The sequence below is a fragment of the Capra hircus genome, chromosome 1, assembly GCF_001704415.2.
Source record: "Capra hircus breed San Clemente chromosome 1, ASM170441v1, whole genome shotgun sequence".
NCBI lineage: Eukaryota > Metazoa > Chordata > Mammalia > Artiodactyla > Bovidae > Capra > Capra hircus.
Window position 1 is genome coordinate 125,997,026 of NC_030808.1, and position 18,933 is coordinate 126,015,958.

Sequence of the window (18,933 nt, forward strand, 5' to 3'; positions counted from 1 at the left end):
TCACACAAAGTCTGGTTTTAAAATGGTATGTAGTGATTTAATATTGTTATGTATCTCTTTGCAATTTGCTTTTTTTCACTTATCATCTTCAGAATTCATACTTCACTTTACCTAAGAAATGGTATTCTTGAATAAAGTTGTATATACAGTACACATTAGAAAAAGAAGTTGTATATACAATATACAATGGAATATTATTCAGCCATAAAAAGGAATGAAATAGAGTCAGTTGTAGTGAGGTGGATGAACCTAGAGTCTGTCACACAGAACAAAGTCAGAAAGAGAAAAACAAATACCATATATTACGTATATGGTAGAAAAATGGTACTGATAAACATATTTGCAGGGCAGGAATAGAGATGCAGATGTGTCATGAAGAAATAAGTCAGGATGGAGGAGAAAAGAGTAAGTTTGAGTGTGCTAGTCTATATGAAGCTCTCAGATGACATTTCAGCTTGAAAGAAGTCAAGACAAGTCAATTCAGTCACGTCTGACTCTTTGCATCCCCATGAACTGCAGCATGCCAGTCCTCCCTGTCCATCACCAACTCCCGGGGTCCACTTAAATCCATGTCCATTGAGTCGGTGATGCCATCCAACCTTCTCATCCTCTGTCATCCCCTTCTCCTCCTGCCCTCAATTTTTCCCGGCATCAGGGTCTTTTCAAGTGAGTTAGCTCTTTGCATCAGGTGGCCAAAGGATTGGAGTTTCAGCTTCAACATCAGTCCTTCCAGTGAACACCCAGGACTGATCTCTTTTAGGATGGACTGGTTGGATCTCCTTGCAGTCCAAGGGACTCTCAAGAGTCTTCTCCAACACCACAGTTCAAAAGCATCGATTCTTCGGTGCTCAGCTTTCTTTATAGCCCAACTCTCACATCCATACATGACCACTGGAAAAACCATAGCCTTGACTAGATGGGCCTTTGTTGATAAAATAATGTCTCTGCTTTTTAATATAATGTCTGCTGCTGCTGCTAAGTCATTTCAGTCATGTCCGATTCTGTGCGACCCCATAGACGGCAGCCCACCAGGCTCCCCCGTCCCTGGGATTCTCCAGGCAAGAACACTGGAGTGGGTTACCATTTCCTCTCCAATGCATGAAGGTGAAAAGTGAAAGTGCAGCCACTCAGTCGTGTCCGACTCCCAGCGACCCCATGGACTGCAGCCCACCAGACTCCCCTGTCCATGGGATTTTCCAGGCAAGAGTACTGGAGTGGGGTGCCATTGCCCTCTGCGAATATGCTGTCTAGGTTGGTCATAACTTTCCTTCCAAGGAGTAAGTGTCTTTTAATTTCATGGCTGCAGCCACCATCTGCAGTGATTTTGGAGCCCAGAAAAATAAAGTCAGCCACTGTTTCCACTGTTTCCCCATCTATTTGCCATGAAGTGATGGGACTGGATGCCATGATCTTCGTTTTCTGAATGTTGAGCTTTAAGCCGACTTTTTCACTCTCCTCTTTCACTTTCATCAAGAGGCTCTTTAGTTCTTCTTCACTTTCTGCCATAAGGGTGGTGTCATCTGTATATCTGAGGTTATTGATATTTCTCTCGGCAATCTTGATTCCAGCTTTTGCTTCCTCCAGTCCAGCATTTCTCATGATGTACTCTGCATACAAGTTAAATAAGCAGGGTGACAAAGGGTGCAACAAATGCAAAAAATCCCTGAGGCAGGAGTGTATTTGGCTGTTACTCCATCACTTTGAGTTTTTTTGTTTAAAGATACTGTATAATGATTATTCTCATTTGCTAAGTAACAAATGTAAGCACACCACACGCCTTGTGTGATCAAATACATAATTTTGACATGTTAACAGTCTCTTATTATGACCATTTTTCATAAACAAACTGGGTTGAGCTAGAAAATATCCACAGCCAAAAGCCACTGATTTTACTTAAAAAAAATTAAATCACAGGTAATAGATGCCCGTAACGGTGACATAAATATATTAAATACATTAGCACTGTTGCTTACTTTATGAAACACAAATAAATACAATTCAACTCTCTTTTTCAATACTAACAGTGCGAGAACTCTCAAGGAACCCTAAGGGAGACGTCTAGTTGTTGGGGGAAGGAGGGGTGGTGAAATCTGCTGAAACAGAAAGGACAAGAAGGAGCCCAACTTCTGCCCCATAACTCTCAGAAAGGATGTCAACAGAGTGGTAGAAAATGAGGAACCTGGGAGCTTGACTCTGTGGGGGAGGAAACCTGCGATCTAATTGCGGGCCTTTAGCTGCTGAATTGCCTCAGTTTTCAAGTTTATGATGCGAGGGATTCTGGGTTGGTCCCCACCACGCCCCTGTCGTCCTCAGATTCAGAGGTCTGGCTTCTCTGAGCCTCTGTGTCTGGGAGTGATAGTGCAGAGCAGCTAAAAACCAACACTAGCAAACCTCGCCTGCCGAGCGCTCCAGGCTGAGAGAGAACCTTGCCCAGGAAACCGGACCGGAGCGCGTCCCGCCCCTCGCCACGCCCCCTCACGGCCTCCAGGCCTCCCCCGGGTCCTACACGGAAACGAACTGAGGCCTAGAGAGCTGACCGGCCGCGGTTTCCGGGAGGAGTTTTGGGCCCCGTGAGGCTCCGTCGGGCGCCGCGCCTCCTCACCAGAGGTAGTTGTGGAGACGCCAGGAGCCCGCCTCGTTGTAATTGAAGAGTGCCGCGCGTCCTCAGAATGGGCGAGCATGGCTTGGAACTGGCGTCTATGATCCCAGCCCTCCGGGAGCTGGGCAGGTAGGGCCAGGCTGGCGTCTAGCGTGCTCTTCCTCACCGGTCGCGCGCGTCCCCTCAACCCCGACCGTGGCCCTTGTGGAGATGCTCCACGGCTGACTGGAGCGCTTCTCCCTCAGAGAGGCCGTTGAAAGGTCGCTGGGCGCGGGGAGTCGCCGCAGACCTGCGGGATACGGGTTGGAGGGGACAGGTCGTCTGTTGATCCCACTTTACCTCAGCCGCTGGCGGGAGTTCTTCCCCCAACCCCCATCCCGAGCCCCCAGGGGATTGCCTCAGCGGCGGGAGGGAAGTTGCCTTCTGATCACTTTCTCGTCACTTTCCTTCACTCATTTGCTTCTCAAAAGCCTCGTCCCTTAGATAGGGTGCTTGCCCCCTGCACTTTCCACAGCTCCTATGCTTTATGATCACTGGTGGTATTTAGTATTTGGTATTGGTATTTAGCTTTTTGACCCAAAACTACCCTCGGAAGAAAAATCACTCATTCTGATTTTGTGCAAGGAAGCCCAGTTGTTTTAAAAAGTTTCTAAATGAAACTATAGGCCATTCTGGAGACGGGACCTTTTCGTACTGATCATCCACTCTTCAAAACGTTATTTTACTCAGAAATCCCAGGGATCTCCCACAACGTCCACAAAACATAAATGTTCACAGAATGTTGCTAAAATTTGAAGATAGCTTAATGTTCCAGTTGCAAGTTGTTATTTCCCGTAAACGTCGTATCTCTGACTCTTTGTGACCCCATGGACTGCAGCCTGCCCGGCTCCTCTGTCGATGGCAGTTTTGTCCGCAGCCAACCAGGCTTCTTTATCCAAGGGATTTTCCAGACAAGAATACTGGAGTGGGTCTTCCCGACCCAGCAATGGAACGAACCCACATTTCCTGCATTGGCAGGTGGATTCTTTACCACCCAAGTAAAAGTAAAATTCTGTAAACGAGCTGCCGAAAGAGAGGGGACACATGTCAGTGGCTGCTATCCCCATTCAACACACACATAGCCTTTCCTAAACCTGGCCTGAAGATGAGACAGGGTTTTTTGTTTAATTTTTGTAATACACTGTGAATAGAAAATAAGTGAGCTTGTACCACTGCTGCAGTTGAACTGTCAATTGGAATAGTTGCTTTTCGATTTCTTAAACTGCTTGAAAACTTAGCACACAGCCACAACTGACATTAATCCCATGGGATATTTAATTCCTTTTGTTTTTGCCATACATTTGTGTCTATCTCCACTTGTAGATCCTATAGACATTGACATTTAGTCTTCCTCAGTTACATAAATAGGAGGATATAAATGAAGGGACCATACTTATCTTAACTGAATCATCCTGTTGTTGTGTGTATAATTTTTTCCCCATTTTGCATGAATGTTGCAAGCATACTTGTGTTAACATTTTGTAAAGTAACATCTACCTTTCTAAAATAAGATGAAGGCAAGTGTTCATATGGGAAACTGATATATAGATTTCATCTTTCAGGCTCAGTGTGAAGCTCAGTGTGAAGCTGAGTGTGAAGCTCAGTTTTCCCCACCTTGCTTTAATATAGAACTTATTGATTAATACTTCTCTTCCCTTTTCTGTCTTCCTCTGTAATATTTGTTAATGAAAATAATAGTATCTTGGATTTGTTTATATTCTCTTTCATCAACAGAACTTAGGTTACCTTTTACTCATTTGTAGCCATTCTAATAGAAGGAGTAGAAAAACTGACACATAGAATTGTCTAGTAATAGTTCTTAACGATCATGATTTTTTCATTGCAACTGCTTCATTCAAGCTTACTCAGTCTCCCAGTATCTCCATGATCTGGGAGAATGGAGCAGATACTATCACTTGATTAAGAAATGGAGTCATGAAAACTGAAGAATTAAAGTCAAAGAGATAGCAGTTATTGGAGCTAAGTTTACAGAGTCAAGCTGTCAAAGCTTTATTTCCCCATTCCCCTCCCCCTCCCTTTAATTGATCACAGCAGTTAAATTTCTGAAAAAAGTAAGATGTTACTATTTAATGTGTAGTCTCTTCTTCCTCTGTCTCTCAGGGATAAATTTTACTCCTGTTTTTTGCTGGTTGAACTTTTTTTCCTCTGCATAGCCTTTCTGGTATTCTCATCCATTCTCCTGCCTTTGACTACCATCTGCTATTTGATGACTCCAGATGTGTGTCTCCAAACCATATTTCCTTCCTGTAGAACCAAAATGCAACTGTATATTGGCAGTTGTTAGTGTAACCCACTTTCCCTGGGTGTCCTGTGTACAGTTAAGACTCAATATATCCAGTACAAATTCTCCACATATCCCAACCTCTCCAAGCCTTTTTTTTTTTTTTTTTTTTTTTTAAATTCTCTCATTTGCTGAGGTAGGGATATCTCAGTAAATGATACCATGTTCATTCATTTTTCCAAACCAGAAATCTGGGCATCGTTCTTGACTCTGTATGTGCTTTCAGGCTATATCCTTAGTCTTCTTTCCATCTTTTTTCTTTTTTAATATTCATTTATTGTTATTTATTTTTGGCTGTGATGGGTCTTTGTTGCTGCACACAGCCTTTCTCCAGTTGTGGCGAGCTGGGGCTGCTCTCTAGTTGCAGTGTGAGGTCTTCTCATTGCAGAGGCTTCTCTTGTTCTGGAGCATGGGCTCTAGGTGTGTGGGCTGAGTTGCCTCACAGCCTGTGGGATTTTACCAGACTAGGGATCAAACCAGTGTTCCCTGCATTGCAAGGTGGATTCTTAACCACACAAACCCCTCTTTCCATCTTATTCCTCAGTAACTTGTCTAGTCCCATGGCTTTAAATATTGCCTATGGCAGAAAGTGAAGAGGAACTAAAAAGCCTCTTGAGGAAAGTGAAAGTGGAAAGTGAAAAAGTTGGCTTAAAGCTCAACATTCAGAAAACAAAGATCATGATATCTGGTCCCATCGCTTCATGGGAAATAGATGGGGAAACAGTGGAAACAGTATCAGACTTTTTGGGGGGGGCTCCCAAATCACTGCAGATGGTGGCTGCAGCCATGAAATTAAAAGACACCTACTCCTTGGAAGAAAAGTTATGACCAACCTAGATAGCATATTCAAAAGCAGAGACATTACTTTGCCAACAAAGGTCCGTCTAGTCAAGGCTGTGGTTTTTCCAGTGGTCATGTATGGATGTGAGAGTTGGACTGTGAAGAAAGCTGAGCACCGAAGAATTGATGGTTTTGAACTGTGGTGTTGGAGAAGACTCTTGAGAGTCCCTTGGACTGCAAGGAGATCCAACCAGTCCATTCGAAGGAGATCAGCCCTGGGATTTCTTTGGAAGGAATGATGCTAAAGCTGAAACTCCAGTACTTTGGCCACGTCATGCGAAGAGTTGACTCATTGGAAAAGACTCTGCTGCTGGGAGGGATTGGGGGCAGGATGAGAAGGGGACCACAGAGGATGAGATGGCTGGATGGCATCACTGACTTGATGGACGTGAATTTGAGTGACCTCCAGGAGTTGGTGATGGACAGGGAGGCCTGGCGTGCTGCAATTCATGGGGTTGCAAAGAGTCGGACATGACTGAGCGACTCAACTGAACTGAACTGATGTGCTGGTAGGGTTTCCCAGGTGGTGCTAGTGGTAAAGAATTCACCTGCCAGTGCAGGAGATGTAAGAGACATGGGTTTGATCCTTGGGTCAGGGAGATCCCCTGGGGGAGAACATGGCAACCCACTCCAGTATTCCTGCTTGGAGAATCCCATGGACAGAGGAGCCTGGTGGACTATGGTCCATAGCCTCAAAAATGAATCAGACATGACTAAAGTGACTTAGCACACATGCATGCATATGCTGAAGGCTCCCACATTTATATCTCTAGCCCAAAGATATATGTTAGGTTCTTACTCAACATCTACACTCAGAAATTAAAATTAATATATTTAAAGCAGCAGTTGTGATTTACTGTCCTTAAATCTGTTCCTTCCCCAGGTTATAAATCTACCAACCAAAAGCCTAAGAGTTATCCTTACTTTTTTTTCCTTTATGCCTTAATAATCCATCAGCAAATCCTGTCCACCCTATCTTTAAAAAAACACTTTTCACCATCTCCACTGCTATCACCATAATTTCTTATCTAGACTATTAAAGTAATTTCCCAGTTAATTTCTTCATTTCTACTTTTACCCACTCACAGTGTATTTCCTGCTCAGCAACCAAAGTGATTTTTACAACCATGAATCATATTGTAGATTATGTAACATTATTCCCCTGCTCAAAATCTTCCCTTGGTTTTCCAGCATACTTAAAATAAAATCCAAACTCCTTCCCAGAGCCTCTAAGGTCCACCATGATCTGGCTTCTGCCTACCTCTGATCTCACAGCCGTGTATTCATCCCTTGCCCACTCTACTCCAATGACGTTGGCTTTATTTTTAGAGTACACCAAGGTCGTTCCTGCCTTCATTCCTTTATACTTGTTGTTTCTTCTGTCTTAAACACTGGCTGATTCCATTCAGATATCATTTCCGAGGACCATCTCTGACTTTCCTGTTTAAAATTTCATTGTAATCACAAAATATTTTCCAATAGTGATAGTTCCCATCAAAATGTTAAATGAGACAATGGGAGAGAGATGAGGGACTGCAGAGCAGCAACATTAGCCACTAGAGAAGGTTTAGATGGTGAGAAGAAGCTCATAATGTGAAACTGAAAGAAGTGTCTGAGATGGAGTAGGAAATACAAAGATCCCAAGGTGGGAATAAGCCTGCTTTGTAAAGAAGAGGAAGAAGCCTGGAACATAGGGAGCAAAGAGGAGAGCAGTATTAAGGATGGAGGGGTATGCAGAGGCCAGATACTTTAGCACTTTATAGGGTAGAATTTAAGTTCAGTAGGAAGCTATGGAATTAACATAGTTGAATTCATGTTTTAAAAACATGTAAATTCATTCAGCTATTTAGAACCTTTTGCTGTCCCATCGCCTTCAGTACAGAATTCAAACTCCTTAGTCGGTTCTTTGAGCTTTGACCTTATCGTCCCTCTTCAGCTTCATTTCCAGATAATGCCTTCCTGGTCTTTGGCCATGCAGACGCTCTGACAGTTTCTAGAGCAGCTTATGTTCTTTTTCCTGAGCCCTTACACATGTTTCCTCCACAGGAATACCCGCCTTCCTTCCCTTATTTTACCTCCCTAGCCTCCTAGGGATTCTACCTTGTGTCACCTCCTCCAGGGAGCCTTGACTCCTCCAAGGAGGCTTGACTCCTCCAGGTCCTGCTCAGGACTTAGTGTCCCTTCTATGTTCTGTCTTGGCTGTATTAACTCTCAACCACACTGTGTTAAAATTGCCTTCTTACTTTTTTGTCCTTTAAACTACTCATTGGTTTAGGGGAGATACATCAGTTCAGTTCAGTTGCTCGGTTGTGTCCAACTCCTTGTGACGCCATGGACTGCAGCATGCCAGGCTTCCCTGTCCATCACCAGCTCCCGGAGCTTGCTCAAACTCAATGTCTGTTGAGTTGGTGATGCCATCCAACTGTCTCATCCTCTGTCATCTCCTTCTCCTCCTGCCTTCAATCTTTCCCAGCATCAGGGTCTTTTCTAATGAGTTAGCCCTTTGCATCAGGTGGCCAAAGTATTGAAGCTTCAGCTTCAGCATCAGTCCTTCCAATGAATATTCAGAACTGATTTCCTTTAAGATTGACTGGTTTGATCTCCTTGCAGTCCAAGGGACTCTCAAGAGTCTTCTCCAACACCACACTTCAAAAGCATCAACTTGGTAAATACATGGTATCTTGGTTTTCCTGGCATTTGATGCTTGCCCAGGTGAAGTGCTAAAGTGTTTGTTAAATGTATCCAAACTCTATGTGATACTAAAATTACCACCCAAATATTATTGTATACTTTTGAAAAAGTATACCCTCTTAAGCTCAGTTCTAAGGTCGAGGTTGCAAAATAAGAAATGCTTACCCTCCCATGAATTTCTTTATTCTAATAGTATATCTAATAAATGATAATCACTTCACCTTTATAAACTGATTTTTTAAAATTATGCAGATGACACATGAATGCATAGTCTTTTTTACAAACTTAGACTTTATAGGAAACTCTCACCACCGCCCACAATCCCAGGTCCTCTTCACCACAGACCTCCTCATTCACGTTTTTAAGTGACACTTGTCAAATTACACTTGGTTTATGATAAAATCTCCTGATTTTGTCTAAAACAAGTCATGTTACCTTGTAATTTCAGACTTGAAAAATTTTTGGTTATATTTAAATCTGTGATGTCCTAGAGTACACTATAGACACCAACTTTATGTGGCCATTGAGCATTTCACATGTGTCTAATCTAAAACTGAGATATGCTATAAATATGAGATATTAGGTTTCAAAGACTTAGTTCCCAAAAGGAGTATAAACAATCTCGTTAATAATTTTTATATTGATTACATTTTCAGATAATATTTTTGACATATTATTGTGATGAAAATTGCCTGTTTCTCTTTACATTCTTAATGTGATTATTAGAAAATTTATAATTATGCATGTGGCTTGCATTATATTTCTATTGGCCAGTTCTGGATTAAATAATAAGATAAACAACATAGTTTTTTCTCTTTGATGTATAAATACAACTACTTATTCTTTGATTCTGTGTGCCTAGGGTTTACATTATTTGTAAATATTTATTATTTCAGTTAGTGATTTTTTTGTCAAACAGGACACAGTTCTAGGTGGGATATAGGCAATGCAAAGAGAATTAAAACACAGTTTCTCTTCTGCAGCAGCTTATGGTTTCTTGGTAGTGCAGAAATTCATAGAGAAACATAATCTCCCACCTCTAGGATCCTATGGTCTATTGGTAGATATTCCGCAGGTTCGCAAAAGATTGCACATTAAGGATGAAGGAGGCATAAGATTCAGAAAGATTCTTATGAACCATTGATTCATTCAACAAAGTTTTTTGGACTGTTTACTATGTATCAGGACCATTTCCATCATGGCAGTTATAAACTGTAGATGCCTTGGGTCCTGTATGTAATCAATTATAATTGGACTTTGTGATTGAATAATCAAGAAAATAATTAGCTTTCTCATTTTTTCTTTTAGCATTGTTTAAGTGGGAAAATATGTGTACATTTACAGTACTATGTAGATGTTATAAGTTATTTATATGAAATACTTAATTTTATTTTTTGTAAATAACCAGCTTACCTAATATATCCTCAGCTGTTTTGCCAGTAGAAGTGATGGAGTAAGCCCATCACTTATACACAGCTTTCCCTGAGTCCTCTAGGCAGAGTTAGTTATTTCCTGCTGCGGGTGTATATAATGCTTGATTATTGTTTTTGTGTGTTCTTCCCCTCTCCCCAGCAACTTCCTTGAAGCAAGGCATCTTGCTTTATTTGTCTTTTGAATTTATTTTAGTACCTTTACTCATCTTTTCATCCTAATTAATAAATATCTATTAATGATTATCATTATAACTAATGATAATCATGCTATCCAAGGAGTCTCTCTACTTAAACATGGATCCCAGGAAGGAAAGCCAAGTTCCAAGAATTAGTTGTTCAAGTCTCTTCATCTTAAGGGAAACAAAACAAAGTTGTCTTGATCTCATGTATTCATTTAGTTAGTGCCAACTCCAATTCTTCCCTTCGTTTCATGGTCAAGCTTTAGAAAGAGCATGCTCTTCTCAATATTCACATTTCATTTGTTTTTCAACCTTTTAAAATCTGGCTTCTGCCTTTACCTCTACATTAAAATTTTAAAATTCAAAGGACATTAAAAAAAATCAGCTTAAAATGGATCAAAGACCTAAATGAGAGAGTAAAAACTGTAAAACTCTTAGAACTCTTACGGTAAAAGCTTCATGACATTGGATTTGGCAGTGATTTCTGAATATGACACCAAAAGCATGACAGCATATCAAAAAATAAATTACATTTTAAATTATCAAAATTAAAAATTTTATACAGTACAGTATCAGCAGAGTGAAAAGACTACCCATGGAAGGAAAGAAAATGTTTGCGAATCATATATCTGTAAGGAGTTATCATCCAAAAGTTATTAAGAACTAAAACTCATTATCAACAGCAACCAGAAAATTAACCTGATTTAAAAATGAGGAGATGGTCAGTAGAGCATAAGACTTAAAAATAAAGAAAGGTCTTGAGTAGACTTTCTCCAAAGAAAGACAAATGGGCAAAAGGCACATGAAAAGATGTTCAACATCCCTAATTACTAGGAAATTGTGAATCAAAACTACAAAGAGATATCATTGCAACCCCATGAGGATGGGTACTATTAAAAAAAAAAAAATAACAAGTGTTGGTGAGGATAAGGAAAAATTGGAACCTCTGTAAACTGTTAGGGCTGTAAAATGGTGCAGCTATTGTGGAAGCAGTATGGCAGTTTCTCAAAAAAATTAAACGTAGAATTACCATACAATCTTGCATTTCACGTCTATGTATATACCCAAAATAACTGAAAGGGAATAAAACAGATATTGTGTTCTCACCTTTGTAGGGGCATTATTCACAGTAGCTAAATGGTAGAAGCAGCTCAAGTATCTGGAAAGATAGATAAAATGTAATATATGCACAAAGTATATAGAATATTGTTTAGCCTTAAAAAGGAAGGAAATTCTGACACATGTTACAACAGGCATGAACTGTGAAGACATATGCGAAGTGAAATAAGTCAGTCACAATGGACAAATATAGAATATAACTTGTATGATGTAGTCAAATTCATAGAAACAGAATTGTAGGAAGAGGAGGAGGAAGTCGGGAGATAATTGTTTACCGAATACAGTTTCAGTTTGGGAAGATGAAAAAGTGCTAGAGAGGGATGATGGTGATGGTGTAGGATAATGTGAATGTGCTTAATGCCACAGAACTGTACTCTTAAAGGTTAAGGTGGCAAATTTTATGTTAAATGTATTTTACCATCTAATATATATATGCAAAGGACATTTTAACTAATTTTATTTGATCTTGTTGACAGCTCCCTCCTTAGAATTCTCACCTCCTTGGATTCTAGAACACATCTCTCATGGCTTTTCTGTTTCTCTGACCCTTTGCTTTTCTCCTCATGGCTTCTCTAACCTTAAGGTTCTGTCTTTGGCTTTCCTGTTACTTACTACCTTTGCATTCTTATTCAAGGCTTCCACTGCTACTAGCTCTAATACTGGTAGATTATATAATCTGCATAAGAATCAATTTTCTCATGTGAAAATTAAGGTCTAATTTCCTGCTTTTATTTCATGCAAAATATGAAATAATACAGTATGTTTAGCTTTGCTTGATATGTACTATTATATATCGATAACTTAGTCTGTATCTCTAGGCTAGTTAATCTATATCCCATTTCACTTGAGGTTTAGAACTGTTATTCCAACAGTCTTTTGGACATCCCACTTAGTTCCTTTGAGACCTTAAACTCGCTGTTTCTAAAACTGGGGTTTTTTCCTCCCCATACCTGTGTTTCCACCTGTGTTAACTGTTTTGGTAATTAAATCATAATCTGGTTTGGATAGAGGGCTAGATTGACTTATCAGTCTCCTCCATTAAACTATCTTTTACCTTCCCAATAGTAGCTTCTGATGAGTTCTCTGGTACATTCAGTTCAGTTCAGTTCAGTTCAGTATAGGCACTCAGTAAGTGTTTGTTGATTACATGATTGGCTTTATGATTCCTCATCATGTAGTGGAATACAGACTTTGTATTATATTCTTATGTTCTATTCCTTGGTTACTTATACAAAATTATAGAACTCAAGTTGAATTCATTCAGGATTCTAGAATACTCTTGCTCAGATTAATTATTGTATCTCCTTTTAATATTACTTTTTCTTGGTTGTTCTTAGGTGAAGTTGCTCAGTCGTGTCCGACTCTTTGCGACCCCATGGACTGTAGCCTATCAGGCTCCTCCGTCCATGGGATTTTCCAGGCAAGAGTGCTGGAGTGGATTGCCATTTCCTTCTCCAGGGGGTCTTCCCCACCCAGGAATCGAACCCGGGTCTCCCACATTGCAGACAGACGCTTTACCGTCTGAGCCTATTGAATTTTTATTGTGGAAAGTTTAGAACATACAATAAAAGAGAAAATGGTATATAGAGTTCCCATTTTACATAATGATAATAATCAATTAATGGCTGTATTCCTCTCCTCAGAGTTTAGTTCATTGCAGTTCAGCTGCTCACTCATGTCCGACTCTTTGCGACCCCATGGACCACAGCATGCTAGGCCTCCCTGTCCATCACCAACTCCTGGAATTTACCCAAACTCATGTCCATTGAGTCAGTGATGCCATCCAATCATCTTATCCTCTGTCATCCCCTTCTCCTCCTGCCTTCAATCTTTCCCAGCATCAGGGTCTTTTCAAATGAGTCAGCTCTTTACATCAGGTAGCCAAAGTATTGGAGTTTCAGCTTCAACATTAATCTTTCCAGTGAACACAGGACTGATCTCCTTTAGCATGGAGTGATTGTATCTCCTTGCAGTCCAAGGGACCCTCAAGAGTCTTATCTAACACCACAGTTCAAAAGCATCAATTCTTTGCCATTCAGCTTTCTTTATAGTCCAACTCTCACATCCATACACGACAACTGGAAAAACCATAGCCTTGACTAGATGGACCTTTGTGGACAAAGTAATGTCTCTGCTTTTTAATATGCTGTCTAGGTTGGTCATAACTTTCCTTCCAAGGAGTAAAAGTCTTTTAATTTTATGGCTACAGTCACCATCTGCAGTGATTTTGGAGCCCCCCAAAAATAAAGCCTCTCACTGTTTCCACTGTTTCCCCATCTATTTGCCATGAAGTGATGGGACTGGATGCCATGATCTTAGCTTTCTGAATGCTGAGCTTTAAGCCAACTTTTTCACTCTCCTCTTTCACTTTCATCAAGAGGCTCTTTAGTTCTTCTTAGCTTTCTGCCATAAGGGTGGTGTCATCTGCATATCTGACGTTACTGATATTTCTCCTGGCAATCTTGATTCCAGCTTGTGCTTCCTCCAGACCAGTGTTTCTCATAATGTATTCTGCATATAAATTAAATAAGCAGGGTGACAACATACAGCCTTGACATACTCCTTTTTCTATTTGGAACCAGTCTGTTGTTCCATGTCCAGTTCTAACTGTTGCTTCCTGACCTGCATACAGATTTCTCAAGAGGCAGGTCAGGTGCTCTGGGATTCCCATCTCTCAGAATTTTCCACAGTTTATTGTGATCCACACAGTCAAAGGCTTTGGCATAGTCAATAAAGCAGAAATCAATGTTTCTCTGGATATCTCTTGCTTTTTTGATGATCCAGCAGATGTTGGCAATTTGATCTCTGGTTCCTCTGCCTTTTCTAAAACCAGCTTGAACATCAGGAAGTTCACAGTTCACGTATTGCTGAAGCCTGGCTTGGAGAATTTTGAGCATTACTTTACTAGCATGTGAGATGAGTGCAATTGTGTGGTAGTTTAAGCATTCTTTGGCATTGCCTTTCTCAGGGATTGGAATGAAAAGTGACCTTTTCCAGTCCTGTGGCCCCTGCTGAGTTTTCCAAATTTGCTGACAGATTGAGTACGGCACTTTCACAGCATCATCTTTAAGGATTTGAAATAGCTCAACTGGAATTCCATCACCTCCACTAGCTTTGTTCATAGTGACGCTTCCTAAGGCCCACTTGACTTCACATTCTAGGATGTCTGGCTCTAGGTAACTGATCACACCGTGATCATCTGTGTTGTGAAGATCTTTTTTGTATAGTTCTGTGTATTCTTGCTACCACCTCTTAATATCTTCTGCTTCTGTTAGGTCCTAACATTTCTGCCCTTTATTGAGACCATCTTTGCATGAGATCTTCCCTTTGTATCTCTGATTTTCTTGAAGAGATCTCTAGTCTTTCCCATTCTATTGTTTTCCTCTGTTTCTTTGCACTGATCACTGAGGAAGGCTTTCTTATCTCTCCTTGCTATTGTTTGGAACTCTGTATTCAAATGGGTATATCTTTCCTTTTCTCCTTTGTTTTTTTGCTTCTTTTCTTTTCAGAGCTGTTTGTAAGGCCTTCTCAGACAGCCATTTTGCTTTTTTGCATTTCTCTTTCTTGAGGATGGTCTTGCTCCCTGTCTCCTGTACAATGTCACGAACCTCTGTCCATAGTTCATCAGGCACTCTGTCTATCAGATCTTGTCCCTTAAATCTATTTCTCAATATATTTAAATAAATTTCTTAATAGATTTAAATCTACTCCTCAGAGTACTTTGCAGCAAATTCCAGGCATCATTTTATCAATAAATACCACTATTTATTTCTAAAGTGTAAAGACTTTTTAGACATACCACAATACCATTTTCATACCTTAAACTTTAATTTCTTAAAAACATCAAATATCCTCAAAAAAAAAAAAAACATCAAATATCTAGTCTGCTCAAATTTTCCCAGTTGTTATTTATGGTATTAGTTTTTATTCTTGATTCAGAATCCAATGTAGGATCAGCCATTGTGCTTGGTCGATACAGCTTTTTTAAAATAAATTATTATTATTATTATTTTATTACTTTACAATATTGTGTTGGTTTTGCCGTAGTTCAACATGAATCCGTCACAGGTGTACACGTGTTCTCAATCCTGACATCCTGGGTCGATGTAGCTCTTAAGTCTTCTTTATAAGTTTCTTCTCTCTTTTTTTCCCTTGGAATTTCTTTGTTGAAGAAACTGTTTTCTTTTTATTTTTCTAGAAGTCTAGATCTATTCAACAGAAATATGAAGGAAGTCACGTATATAATTGAAAGTTTCCCATATTACAAAATGCTACATTACAAAAAGGAAATACGTGAAATTAATTTTAGCAATATATATTATTACCATATTGTATGTATCACTTATATGTGAAATTTAAAATACAACACAAATGAACTTATTTTTGAATCAGAAACAGACTCACATATAGGGAACAGACTTATGGCTGCCAAAGGTGGGGAGCAGGGGAGAATTGGGCTGGGAGTTTGGGACTAGCAGTACTCTTGCCTGGAAAATCACATGGATGGAGGAGCCAGGAAGGCTGCAGTCCATGGGGTCCCTGAGGGTCAGACCCGACTGAGCGACTTCACTTTCACTTTTCACTTTCATGCATTGGAGAAGGAAATGGCAACCCACTCCAGTGTTCTTGCCTGGAGAATCCCAGGGACGGGGGAGCCTGGTGGGCTGCCGTCAATGGGATCACACAGAGTCGGACACAACTGAAGTGACTTAGCAGCAGCAGCAGCAGATGCAAATTATTATATACAGATGGATAAACAACAGCATCCTATTGTATAGCAGAGAAAGCTATATTGAATATCCTGTAATAAACCATAATTGAAAATAATATGGAAAAGAATATATGATAACTGATTTACTTTGCTGTATATCAGAAACTAATACAATGTCATAAGTCGATTATGCTTCAATTAAAAGAAACTAAAGAAACCCAACATATATTATTTAACTCAGTATATCCAGATGTTATCATTTTGACATGTAATTAATATAAAATTATTAATGCAGTATTACACATTTTTGGTAGTGAATATTCCAAATCCAATGTGTATTTCATACTTGTAGCACATCTCATTTTGGACTAACTATATATCAGGTTCTCAATAGCGTGTGATAAAGGTTTACCATATTGGGCAAGACAGGTCTAGACTTTGCAGATTGTATACTTTGCAGAATACTATCAGTGTCAACATTAAAACTAAACACATTTGGTAAGTTCAACGTTAGAGAATTCTTTACAGATGAAATCGTGAGTCCCTTTAAGGGTTGTTGTTCATCCGCCCACTTATGTCCAACTATTTGTGACCCCATGGATTGCAGCACGCCAAGCCTCCCTGTCCCTCATCATCTCCCAGAGTTTGCCCAAGTTCATGTCCATTGCTTCCCTGATGGCTCAGACGGTAAAGCATCTACCTACAATGTGGGAGACCTGGGTTCAATCCCTGGGTCGGGAAGATCTCCTGGAGAAGGAAATAGCAACCCACTCCAGTATGCTTGCCTGGAAAATCCCATGGATGGAGGAACCTGGTAGGCTACAGTCCGTGGGGTCACAAAGAGTTGGACACGACTGAGCAACTTCACTTCATGTCCATTGCATTGGTGATGCCATCCAGCCATCTTATCCTCTGACACCCTCTTTCTTTGTGCCCTCAGTCCCTGCCATCAGGGACTTTTCCAGAGTTGGCTGTTCACATCAGGTAACCAAAATACTGGTGCTTCAACTTTAACATCAGTCCTTCCAATGAGTATTCAGGGTTGATTTCCATTAAGATTGCCTGGTTTGATCTCCTTGCTGTCCAAGGGACTCTCAAGAGTCTTCTCTAGCACCACAATTCAGAGGCATTAATTCTTTGGTGCTCTGCCTTCTTTACAGTCTAGCTCTCACAACCCTACGTGACCATTGGGAAGACCATAGCCTTGACTGAGTTGGACCTTTGTTGGCTGAGTGATGTCTCTGCTTTTCAACACACTGTCTAGGTTTGTCATAGCTTTCCTGCCAAGAAGCAATTGTCTTCTGATTTCATGGCTGCAGTCATCATTCACAGTGATTTTAGAGCTCAAGACGATGAAATCTGTCACTGTTTCCACCTTCTCCCCTTCTATTTGCCATGAAGTAATGGGGCTGGATGCCATGATATTAGTTTTTTAATATTTAGTTTTAAGCTGGCTTTTTCAGTCTCCTCCTTCACTCTCATCAAGAGGGTCTTTAACTCATCTTCGCTTGCTGCCGTTAGAGTGGTATCATCCATGGTATCATCCCTTTGAGGGTTAAAAGCATTTTATTTGTGTTTTAGTGCCAGTCCAGAGGAATATAATACTGTTGTACAGAAGCCAAGACAAATTCTATGTCAGTTCATTGACCGAATACTTACAGATGTAAATGTTGGTAAGAAACAGTTATTTCTGATATAAATCATGAATTGTTTTCTTTTTCATGTATGCACATTATAGTAGCATTTTTCTCCATGTAGCTTTAGATATATAGTTAGGATTTATGATAGTTACTTGTTGTTGTTCATATTAAAGTATGTATTACTTATTATATAATGTGATTTACACTTTTAAAATAATTCTGTTTTCCTCATTGTTATCTAGATAGTGCTTGCCACTGATTCTTCTTTGATATATGAATTATTTTAAATAAAAATATTTGGCCAGTTCTCTTTTAGATAGGTCTTATGTCAGTGGTTGAAAAACAGCAAATGCCATTTTAAGAAACTCTTTGTATAAGAGTTGGCCACTTTGTCTATGGAAGGTAGTAAGATTCTGTGAGTTGTTGAATCAACTATTTACTGTTTGTGACAATCTAAAAGACAAATACTACCAACTTGGTAATATGGTGTCATATGTGCCATGTCTGTTGAAATTACATGGAAGGGACAATCTGGAGTGGCATGTGGCTCATGATTTATAAATTTAATTCCAAATTTGACATAGATTTTAAGAATTACCGTAGTCATCTAGCCTTTCTTTTTCAATCAGTAAAATTTTGAGTTCCTGAAAAATAACAAAGGACTACTGAGTACTTGCAAAATGTGTTTTCACATGGTACTCCATCTGTTTAGACCACTTGTCCTTACCCTCTCTGTTTGACCAACTTCTCATCATCTAGGAATCAACTCCTTCGCAGGCTCTTTCCAGACCCTTGTTTCATTTATTGTAGATTAGTGTAGTTAACACATCATATTATTGATATAATTACTAGTTTATTTGTCTGACTCCCTCACCTGATTGTTAGGGTGTTTTTTTTAATCCTCAGATTTTAACACAGTGCCAGGAATATTATAGGCCTATAGCCTACATGTTTGGTAAATGGATATATGACAGATGAATACATGTGATTATTAAACATTTAAAATTAGGAAGATAGGATTGTAGTGTTTAGTCCCATGAATTTATCATAAACACTGTATTGGACATAATTCTTGTCACCAAAGACTAGTTACTTAACAAAAAAACTGCCATTTAATTTGTTATGACTTTTAAAAATGAATCTTTTGTTGTTTTAGTTGCTCTGGAACTTGTAAAGAAAACTGACTCTCAGCCAACCTCTGTGATGTTGCTTGATTTCATCCAACATATCATGAAGTCCTCCCCACTTATGTTTGTAAATGTGAATGGAAGCCATGGGCAAAATGAAGCCAGAGGCAGTTGTATTGGTGAGTTCTGCTGTTTGTACATTCATTTTTGATCTCTTTTATGAATTCTGCCTCTTCTGCTCTCCTGAAATGTC

General features: G+C 39.7%; 1 protein-coding gene across 1 annotated transcript in view; it reads left to right on the plus strand.

Moving 5' to 3' along the window:
- ATR (ATR serine/threonine kinase) overlaps positions 2,553-18,933 on the plus strand; it is a 111,253-nt gene continuing 94,872 nt past the window's right edge. Inside the window, exons 1-3 of the mRNA XM_005675482.2 lie at positions 2,553-2,728; positions 17,495-17,586; positions 18,710-18,859. Of these exons, the coding sequence (XP_005675539.1) occupies positions 2,670-2,728; positions 17,495-17,586; positions 18,710-18,859 (301 nt within the window). The 5' untranslated portion in view covers positions 2,553-2,669. The remainder of the gene's footprint in view (positions 2,729-17,494; positions 17,587-18,709; positions 18,860-18,933) is intronic.